The 11,203-nt window shown below is 42.8% G+C and overlaps 1 protein-coding gene across 1 annotated transcript in view; it reads right to left on the bottom strand.

Annotated features, from left to right (window-relative positions):
- LOC147012211 (sodium/potassium-transporting ATPase subunit beta-3-like) overlaps positions 1-6,949 on the bottom strand; it is a 44,182-nt gene extending 37,233 nt beyond the window's left edge. Inside the window, exons 1-4 of the mRNA XM_085856370.1 lie at positions 6,905-6,949; positions 1,322-1,406; positions 917-1,045; positions 1-86 (exon numbers count right to left, since the gene is read on the bottom strand). The exon at positions 1-86 is cut by the window's left edge and continues 16 nt beyond it. Coding sequence (XP_085712496.1) covers positions 1-86; positions 917-1,045; positions 1,322-1,406; positions 6,905-6,949 — 345 coding nt within the window. The remainder of the gene's footprint in view (positions 87-916; positions 1,046-1,321; positions 1,407-6,904) is intronic.
- Positions 6,950-11,203: the final 4,254 nt, after the last annotated feature.

Below are 11,203 nucleotides of genomic sequence, written 5' to 3'. Positions count from 1 at the left end.
GAGTTCTTGAACATATGGCAGAAATGTGCGCGAGTCATTTGGATCAAAACTCAGCCCCCAGTTGAAGGATGGTCGTAATGTTAATCCTGAGGATGGAATATTCAGTTAACGACACAACTCGTTATCAGAGCCAAAATCTACAATACGAACAAGGGTCATCAATGTTTAGATGCCATCAATGAACAGTATTTTTATTGCAAATGCAAGAATGGTGGTGACCTTTTGAATGTCCTCCCGCTGTCACCCACCACCGAACCCCACAACTTCCTGGATGATTCACAGATCCCCATTCCCTCCTACTCCCTTACTCATATTGCTCCCAATCATCTTTCCAATACTCTTCCATGAATCCCTTTTCTTTCATTTCCAAAATGGATAGTTCTTCATTTACCACCCGTCCATGTCTCCCCTGGTACATATCTTCTAATATATAAAGCTCTTTCTAACCACTGACTAACTCATTGACTGACATTAAAGATTGGTACCTTCCGGGTGACGTAGAAAGCTGAAATTTTGTGTGCCGATGGACATTGAAGCCAATACACCGGGAAAAATGAACAGAATCGTCGGACAACATCCATAAATGAAAATATAAATAAATGAAAAATCAAATGTAGGTGAGTGACCTGAGACATTGGGGAAGCACGGTTCGTATGCTTACACAATGTGTAAGCACACCCCACTCGTGAATATATACATATATATATATATACATATGTATATGTTCATCCCACCACCCTCCCTTCTAGAAAGCTTGATGGGTTTGGTCTCATGTTATACGTCATACTCCGAGTTCAAAAGATATCCCAAAACACCTACCACCCAAAAAAGAGTTTTACGTCCTCAACCTTTCGCAGTTACAATTCTAACCAATATATTTGGCATGAAAATTCTTAGCATGAAGATTTGCAATTACCTGGGGTGGGAATGTGGTTGCGGGATCGTGGCAGTGCCTCGTCCGTGGTTTGTAGAAGCACCCAGAGTGTCAGTGAGAAGAAAGCAGAAAAGGACGCGTAAAGTGCGAAATAGAACATTGCAATCATAACTGGGGAAATGGAGGGAAATGAAAGTTTGAGATTAGATTGCAAAAAATAAGACATTATTCCTCAAATTTTCTGAATTAATTTTTGAATTTAACTCCATTAACTCCTTCCTCTGGGGCATGATGCTCTGAAACAAAGCTGTGAGTGTGCCCAGGGGTATACGAATCCCACAACTGAAAGGAGTCACCTATGAGTATTGGTAAGATCGTGTCTGTTTACCCTTTGGAATCATGAGCACAAAGGGAAGTAATTTTAAAAATACATTAAGGAACACTTACACCAGCTTTCTGCATCACGTCCCAGGAGCTTTTTGCTTCCCTTGTCCCACACCGTTTCTTTCCAGCCTGTATCATGGGATGCCATCTGAAATGTAGGTGTGCACAAAACCAAAAACAGGTAGCTCTTACACTTAAAGCACTATAGATAGCGTCGTTGTGCCACCTGTGTTCGGCCAACTTTATGGCCTACATGAGCAGATAAAATTTTCTATTTCGACCTCACAAGAGCTGTTTTCTGAAACTGAAATTCCTGCTATAAATTCCTGCCGACGAGGGGCACTGCAATAACTACACAGCTGTACAATATCGGTGTCAACGTGCTGCATAAGAGATGAGTATTCTTAGGAAATCAAGCTCTCACTGTACATTATATTGAAGTAATGCACGGATTTTCACATCGCAGGTAGGTCTGTGGTCTCTTGTTTTTTTGTTTTTTTCACCAGTCCTCCAATATTGCTTCCTCTGCCCTTTAACATTCCCATCTTCTTCAGGATGCATGTGTCCTTCCAGTCACCCTCCCCTGGTTCAACTTCCAAAATCCACAGTGATCACACACTTCAACTACTTTGGTTTTCGCTTCTCCCATCTATGTGAGCACCTTTCAAAAGAACTTTCTTTCCCAATTTCCCTTCCAGGGTTTTAAGCAGGTAGTGCACCACCATCTCATATCACTCCCCATCCTGACCCATGATCTTTATTACCCCAATTAACTCTTCCGAATGCAATTATTTGTTGGTTTCAGTGTTTCCTCCCCTCCTCTCTCTCTCTCCTTCTATCCTATGCTGCACATGGTTGTGACTAGCATCATTGGATGAGAGGGAGCTGTTGTACTGCTTATGCAGTGTCCGCTGTCGGTTAAGCAGGAATTTGTTCATGGCATCTGCCGTAACTCACACACTCTTCACAAAGGATGCTGTGGGATTTTTGACGTCTACCAACTAATTCCGATAGACGGGCTGCGAGTTTCGCTTACATCCAAGGGACAACGCACACATTTATGAATCATCCTGCTTGTGAAACACCAGGATGGCAGTTTTTAACTGTGTCAGATTTGAACCCAGGCAAGACAGATTAGAGGTCTCTCTCTCTCTCACTCTCTCACTCTCTCACTCTCTCACTCTCTCACACTCTCACACTCTCACACTCTCTCACTCTCTCACTCTCTCACTCTCTCACTCTCACACTCTCACACTCTCACACTCTCACACTCTCACACTCTCACACTCTCACACTCTCTCACTCTCTCACTCTCTCACTCTCTCACTCTCTCACTCTCTCACTCTCTCACTCTCTCACACTCTCACACTCTCACACTCTCACACTCTCTCACTCTCTCACTCTCTCACTCTCTCACTCTCTCACTCTCTCACTCTCTCACACTCTCACACTCTCACACTCTCACACTCTCACACTCTCACACTCTCTCACTCTCTCACTCTCTCACTCTCTCACTCTCTCACTCTCTCACTCTCTCACTCTCTCACTCTTGCTTGATTGTTCCCCCACTGCCCACCAGTTCAATGTTCTTCCATGAGCCTCGCTTTTGTCGAGAAAAACAACTGGCTGACTGATGGAATTTCTCAGATGTAGCAAACACACCTTTGAAAGGTTGTCTGTTTGAATCCCATGCCTGAACACAAACTATCCTCCCTGGTACTTTATAAGCAGAATGTGTACATTTGCCTCAATGTGTACCTTGTGGGACAACCCAACATTATCAACCGTTATTATCTTAACCACAGCACTTTTGTTTAAGCATCATAGCTTACCGTTCTTGTCTTCCCTGGAATGCAAGTGCAGGTCCCCTTGTAAATGTTTACCTATTTAAGTTTACAGAATTGACCCTGAGTGGTTACGTCCTCATTTATTCACCGAAATGGAATATAAATGGTGGTCTTTACCTGTGAGCCTGCCAGGTAATACCTACCAGATGTACAAATCCAGGTAATACCAACCAGATTACGTGTGGCTATTGTCGCTAATTCTCATTCCTTTATCTCATAATTCCTGTCCTTCCATTGACCCATCGCGTGAATCACTTGTCTTGATGTAAAAGAGGTTCGGGATATTTTCCAAATACAATTCAATGAAGTCAGATTACATTATATATCTTCAAACTCTTCTATAAAAGAAAATAATATCATTTTGAGTTTTTGACAAAACCATGAGTGAACGTCGGTTGCTCCGATATCATCTGGAGAAAAGCAAATTCAGTCAAAATTGTGTCACCTACCTAAGTCACAACTGTCGTCTTGGATTGGTTGGTGCAGGCGACTGAAGGTCATCTATTTATTACCCTCAAACAGAAAAAGGGAGAGGGGGCTCGGTCAAGCCTCAAGGGCAGGGACGTGGCAGAAAGCTTTCCTTCGAGTACTTCTATACTCTGAAATACGAGATTAGGAAGAATAAAAATGCACACAAATCATATCAAGAAATTGCATCAAGAGAGAGAGGGAAAAAATGAAAACAAGTTGAGGGGAACCTGCTGGAGAGTTTAACACAATACACCACTCTCATCAGCATTGACACTTCAGCAAAGGACCTCTGTGACCCCATGGGGCTGCCTCAATCTGAACTTTCTGACCTGGATTTGTGCCGATGGTAAATCCTCCCTTCTGAACTTGATGACAAACTTCCCTGCAAATGTCTCTCGCTCTTATTGCTTCATCTGATCATATGCTTGTGAAAGTCAACATCTATCTGGCAATTCTCAAGAAGCTGCCTCAGCGCCAGTGAGTCTGGCAGTTCACTCAGGCAGAATGGCAAGGACTGCAAGCAGTCATCTCTCTTCAGGACTGGTCTCCTATGTCTACTGCCCCTGATGTTAACTCAGCCTGGGAATTCTTCCAGAGAAGCCTGCTCCCTCTTCTGCACAGATTCATCCCATCTCGTCTTCAGTTTTCCCACCTTTCTTCCCACCCATAGTACACAATCCTGTGGTGAGGCAGTTGCCTTGAAACAACTTTGAACAACAACTTTGCCTTGAAATAAACAACAACTGAAACAACTTGAAACAACAAGCAATCTCAGATCATTCCAGAAAACCCACAAAAAGTGTCCTCACTCTCAAGAGAGCCAGAAAACTACATCTGGCTAACCTCAAGATTAAACTTTCAAACTTGTTTCCCTCATCAAAAACCTGGTGGTGATTTGTTAAGTATGTTTCTGGAGTTTGCTTCCATCATTTTCAGATGTGATAAATAATGCAGATAGTAGAGGGGAGATGTTTAGGAAAGCAAAGCAAATGATCAGTCAAAATAAGGATCTGATAAGAGAACAATGTGTGAAGGATGATATGAGAAATGTACTTGGTTGACCATGGGGAGATGAGAAATGCTGGAGGAGTTACTATGATCGGCTGCTTAATGAGGAGTTCCCTTGGAACAGGGATATTCTGGAGGCAGTTTAGCCAGGGCAGGGCCCACCACCTGAGATATAATAAGGAATGCATGGGGGAAGAAAGCCATCGATGAAATGAAGAAAGATAAAGCGGCGAGCAGCACTGCTATTGTCACAGAGATGCTGAAGGCATCTGGTGATATTGGAGTGAATTTAATCACTAAATTGATAAATGCAATTATAAGGGAGACATCGATCCCAGATGATTGGTTGAAGAGTGCAATGGTGAATATTTATAAAGGGAAGGGTGATGCCCTAGATCAGAGCAACTATAGGGGTCTGAAGTTGCCGGACCATGGAATGAAAGGGGTAGAGAGAGTCATATCATGGATAAATTGATAAGACAGAGTGTTAATATACATGAAATGCAATTTTGGTTTCATGCCAGGAAGAGGCACAATGGAGGGAATTTTTATAGTGAGGAAATTAGAGGAAAAATATCTGGGGAAGAATAAACAACTGTACTTTATATTTCTGGATTTGGAGAAGGTGTTCGATAGTGTGCCACAGGAAGCGGTGCAATGGTCCATGAGAAAGTTAAATGTGGGTAATTGGTTCGTTAGGGCAGTTATGGCAATGAATGATGGCCGAAAAACCTCTGTGAGGGTAAATGGAGTGCAGAGTGAGGATTCTGAAGTGAAGGTTGGTGTTCATCAGGGTTTAGTCTTGAGCTCAATCCTGTTCATCATGGTTCTTGAGGCTATATCATAGGAATTTAGTGGAGGCTCACCTTGAGAACTCCTGTATGCTGATGACCTAGTGCTGATAGCCGACAGTGTGGAAGAGGTAAATATACAGTATGGAAGGAGGGTATGGAGGCCAGAGAACTGAAAGTGAATGCAGGGAAAACGAAAGTACTAATTAGTGGTGCAGGAGAAGGAAGTGTGGAAAAAGGAGGGAGGTGGCTCTGTGCTGTCTGGAGAAAAGGTGTTGGTAGCAATTCAATATTGTGTAAATCCTGCAACTTCTGGGTGTACAAGAGGTGTAGTGGCATCAGGGGTAGACTGCAGGTGGCACCTGACTTCAATGTGCTGTTTGCGCAGGTGACTCCAGTTAGAGCGGAAAGTTTAGTTTATGGGAATATATCTGGAATGTGCAGATAAATTCTATTACCTTGGTGATATGATTAGTGCAGGTGGTGGTGTGGAGGCAGCAGTGAATGCAAGAATTAGAAGTGGCTGGAGGAAGTTCAGGGAGTCGTTACTCCTACCTCCTACTGATATCGAAAGGGACCTCTCTCCGATTAAAGGGAAACTTTATGCAACTTGCGTTTGAAGCGTGTTTTTGTATGGCAGCGAAACATGGGTGATCAAAAAGGAGGATGAACAGAGGTGTGAACGGAATGAAATGAGAATGGTGAGGTGGATGTGTGATGTGACACTGAAGGATAGGAAGTCAAATGTGAAATTAAGAGATAGGTTAGGTGTATAAAGTATTTAGGAGGTGTAGGGGTAGGTTGAGATGGTTTGGACATGTGGAGAGGATGTTGTGGTCGGGTAGTTGTGTGAGGAGGTGTATAAATACAAATGTGAATTGAAGGAGAGCAAGAGGCCGTCTGAGCAAAGTATGGGATGCGTTGCTGAGAGATGATCTTACCGTGAAAGGCCTAACAAGAGGGCTCGCAAGAGATCATGAAGCTTGGAAAGCAGCCATTAAGTGAACCATGGCTTACACATGCAAGCATGGAAATGGCCGTAAAACGATGATGATGATGATGATGATCATCATCATCATCCATCATCCATCATCATCATCATCATCATCATCATCATCATCATCATCATCATCATCATCTCTTCCCTCTCTTCAAATGGCATCACAGCCGACTTTGTTTGTGAGAAGGCTGAATGCCTCATTTCTATGTCTACTTCCAAATCTTGTGTTTCCAACCACTCACTCTCAGTACCCACCCTTCCCTGTCTGAATCAACTGCTCCGACACTCTGTGTGTCATTTGCACCGAAGAGGGTGGATAAAGTTCTTTCAACTCGAGACTCTTGATTCTGCAACTGGACTGGACGGCATCAGCTCTTATGTCCTATAAACCTGCTCTGCTGCTCTTGCACATCCTCTCTCTCTACTCATTTCACCCTGTCATTCGCCATCAGTCATCTTCTACCTGCTTCAAAATCAGCCAACCTCACTGCATTACAGAACAATAGGGGCAATACCCCTGGGCGCTCACCTGGTAGCAGCTGGATAAGACAACCAGGAACCCACTGGGAGGCATGGATGACCCACAAAATATGTAGTGGAGAAGACAGTAAATACCTCTGGATTTATTTATTTTTAATGCAGTGAACAAACTTTGGTACGTCACAGGTGATGAAGGTTGTGGTCAAGTTTCATCAAAATTGATTGTGTAGTTTCTGAGAAGAGAGAAAATACCTATTTTGGGGGCAACTCCCCCATAAAACCCCTTAGGCCACACTTTTTCAATGGTGTGAATAAACTTTGGTATGTTTCAGGTGATGAAGGCTGTGGTAAAGTTTCATCAAAACTATTTGTGTAGTTTTGGAGAAAAAAATCAAATACATATTTTTGGGGGCAACCCCCCCCCCCTTTACACCCCAATTTTTCCAATATCATGAACAAACTTTGGTAGTTCACAGGTGATGGAGGTTGTAGTCACGTTTCATCAGAATTGTGTGTATAGTTTCTGAGAAGAAAGCAAATATCTCTTTGGGGGGCAACTCCCGATAAACTCCCTCCGTAGACCCCCTCAGACCACGATTTTTTTTCCTTTTTTTATGCCGTGAACAAACTGTGGTACATCATGGGTGATGAAGGTTGTGGTCAAGTTTCATCAGAATTGCATGTCAAGTTTCTGAGAAGAAAACAAATACATATTTTGGGGGGACAACCCCCATAGATCCCCTCTGGGCCCGTTTATTATTATTTTTTAATGCCATGAACAAACTTTGATACACACATGGTGATGAACATTGTGGTGTAGTTTCAGAGGATAAGTTGAAATTATTTGTGGACAGACTGACTGGTGGACACTGCGCCATCCCATAAGCTTCCTGGAACTACGTTCCTGGTGAGCAAAAAAGATGCAAAAACGGATCCCCTTAACTACAGACCTATGAGGTTACTTCCAATCATCAGCAAGGTCATGGAATCCATCATCACAGTTGATATGAAATCATTGCTTCTCTCCAACAACCTCATCTCAGATCACCAATTTGGATTCAGATCAGATCACTCAACCTTGGACATGTTGCTTCTTCTTTCCTGACAATGGTGGAGGCCCTCAATGTCATACGTGAGATCAGGGTCATCTCTCTTGACAGATCTCGAGCTTTCGATGGTCTGTCATTCCACCTTCCTCTAAAAAATGTCTGCCTATGGCATCCATAGCCGACTCCACTTATGGATTCCTGACTTCTTCTCTTCTCATAGCCAACGTGTAGCTCTTAATGGAATCCTTTCATTTCCTCGTGTTCTGAGCGCAGTCCAATTCCTGATCTTCATCAATGATCTCTCCGAATCTCTGGAAAATCCTCTTTATCTACTTGCTGATGACTCCACCCTCTGCCATGACATCCCTCATCCTTCAGAGATGCAGGCGACAGCCTCTTCCCCCTCTTTGGACTTTAATAAAACCAAAACATGGTCAAACACTTGGAATATCTTTCAATCCTGACAAATTCCACACTCACTAACTTTCTCTGAAATTCCCATCTGGCAAAACCTCCCATCTACTTTCTCAACAATCCTCTGGAGGATATTTAAACTCCTGGGACTCACTATCAGCCATGATCTTTCTGGGGAAATCCACAAATCAATGTTAGCCTCCAAAATCAGCCGCCGACTGGGCATCCTTCACCGTACAAAGCCCTTCCTTGGCACACCTGAACGCTTGATGGAATACTGCACTCCTTCTCTGGGCTGGTACCCATGCCTCACATTTTACTCAGCTTCACACCGTGTAAACCAAGGCCTTCATGATTAGTGGAATTTCTCACGATGAAGCTGAGTCAGTGGACCTATCGCTTTCCCGCCGTAAAAAGATCAGTGGTCTCTCTGTCTTCTCCTCCTTTCTGATCTTACATCCTCTGCTATTTCCATTCCGTGTCTTTCCTTCCAGAACTGTGGTGACCAGAACTGCACATAATATTCTAGATGTGGTCGTCACTAAATTTCTGTACAATGTTAACACCACCTCTTTTGATTTATAATTGATCCCCCTCCTGATACAGCCTAAAACTCGATTTGCTTTACCTATAGCTGCCTGGCATTATGCTGCCTGCTTACCTCCTGTATCTATACCACCCCCAGATCCTTCTCCTGTGTGACACGCTCCAAAATTACACCTTACATCCTGTAATCTCTATTTTCATTGTTCTTTCCCAACCCCAACACCCCACTACTTACATCCTCCCAGCAAGACATCCTCCCACTTACAGCCACTATTTGCTTCCTATCACTAAGCCAGTTTGCCATCCAATTAGCTAACTGACCAGACATTCCACACGCCCTCACTCTGGCTAACAATCTCCGATGTGGTACCTTATCAAATGCCTTCTTAAAGTCGAGATATACTATGTCCACTGCCTTTCCATCATCCACCCAATCAGACACTGCTTCATAGAACTCTAAAAGATTTGTTAGACAGGAACTACCTTTGGTAAACCCATGCTGACTATCTTTAATTAGTTTGTATTGGTTTAGATGGTTCCTCATCCGGTCCTTTATTAATGTCTCCAACACCTTCCCCACAACTGAAGTCAAACGAACAGGTAAGCAATTAAAAACATTTTTAGATCCTCGTGGAGGATCTCTGTCTTACTCACGTTGTTGTTCTTCATCTTCTTCTTGTGGACTTTTTTGTTTCACAGCCTACAGTTTTCATCGAAACTTCCTGAAACTTGGCATATATATATGTAAAAAATACCCTGCGCAGACGGTAACCATCTCCAATTTTGAAAATTCCTCCTGGAAAAAAGTTATTACGTCAAAATATCTCCACTAATGGAAATCGCCTAAAAATTATCTCAAACTATACAAGCTTTTTGAATTCTGTTTGCAGGAATCGAAAGGGCATTAGCAGAGATGAATTACCGCACATATGATACATCACTATGACGTCATATCAATTTTTATGACGTCATTCCTATTTTTTGACATTTTTTGTTTCACAACCCAGAGTTTTCATCGGATCTTCGTGAAACTTGCCATGTATATGCAGAAAGCCCACATGCAGGCAGTAACCATGTCCGATTTTGGAAATTCTTCCTAGAAAAAAAGTTGACGTCATAATATCGCCGCTAATGGAAATGGCCTATACCATAATCTCCGAAAATAGGCAAGCTGTTTGAATTTTGTTTACGGGAATCAAGCCGGGCATTAGCGAAGATAATTTATCGCAAACCTGCTACATCACAATGACGTCATATTCGTTTTCATGACGTCATCATTAAGAGGACGAGGATCTTCGCTCATTTGAGCTTGTTTTTCACTTTCTTCCTTGGATCTTGTGTAGATAAATTAGTATGGTGTTCGCGCAGTCATGATGGGCTGAATGGCCTCCAGTTAGATTTCCTTGTAAGGGCAACAAGACAACAGACACGAGGAGTCAATTCAACAGATTAGAGAATAGAGGGAGGAAGAAATGAAGGTGAGCATTCAGTTGAAAATTGGGGAAGGTAAAGTATGGGATTCTGGAAGAACGCATGCATGCTATCTGGGCAAGCTAGGAGAGCACGTAGGGATGAGGCCAGAAGGCAATAGAAACCAACCAACCAACCAACCTGCTTCTGATGGGCAAGACACAAATACTTCCCATGTCGGCCTCCTGCTGAGATAAGCCAATGACATGTACAGCTTTGGACTTGATCACCTCCAGGGAAAAAAATATGGGATGCAGCTGTACCAGCCAAGAACGAGGACCCATACACCATGACACTTGAGATGAAGACCTGAAAATTGTAATGCGCTCTGAGCAGCTCAGAGTGAACTGAGATATCGGCCTGCCTTAGAAGCCAGTTTGGTGATGTGGTCCACCCAGGACAGATAATTATGTGGCCGAGAAGCTCCAAAAACGACAGAATGAGAGTAAGGGATTTTCATTTATTTATTTTGCAAAAAAAGGCAAGTACTCTTAAAATAACAGAATTTTTCACAATCATTCTTGCTTCCTGATTTGATGGAGCATTCTCCATTGCATTTTTTGCAAAATAAGTAAATGAAATCGTAATCTCACCACTTTTGTTTCCTTTGTTATTTGAAAACCAACTTTACATTGCTGACAAAAAGCAGCAATCCCAGTCTCTCTGTGCCATCAAGATTATCGGAAAAAATGCAGAAAAAGTGCTTCCATGGTTGAAAATAGCTTCACATCTTGATTTTGCAACATCCTGCTCACTCATTGCCTTTTGCTTTAGGGTTTTATCACCTGTAACGGAGTTCACTTCTGAGCTACCTCTTAACAAGATTGCAAGCCAAGTCAAGTGTTTGCAAGTTCATGAGAACCTCTGTC

This window comes from Eptatretus burgeri, chromosome 15, assembly GCF_056783735.1.
Source record: "Eptatretus burgeri isolate ZD-2024b chromosome 15, Ebu_testis_v1, whole genome shotgun sequence".
NCBI classification, from domain to species: Eukaryota; Metazoa; Chordata; class Myxini; order Myxiniformes; family Myxinidae; genus Eptatretus; species Eptatretus burgeri.
This window is presented reverse-complemented; position numbering and strand designations above follow the sequence as displayed.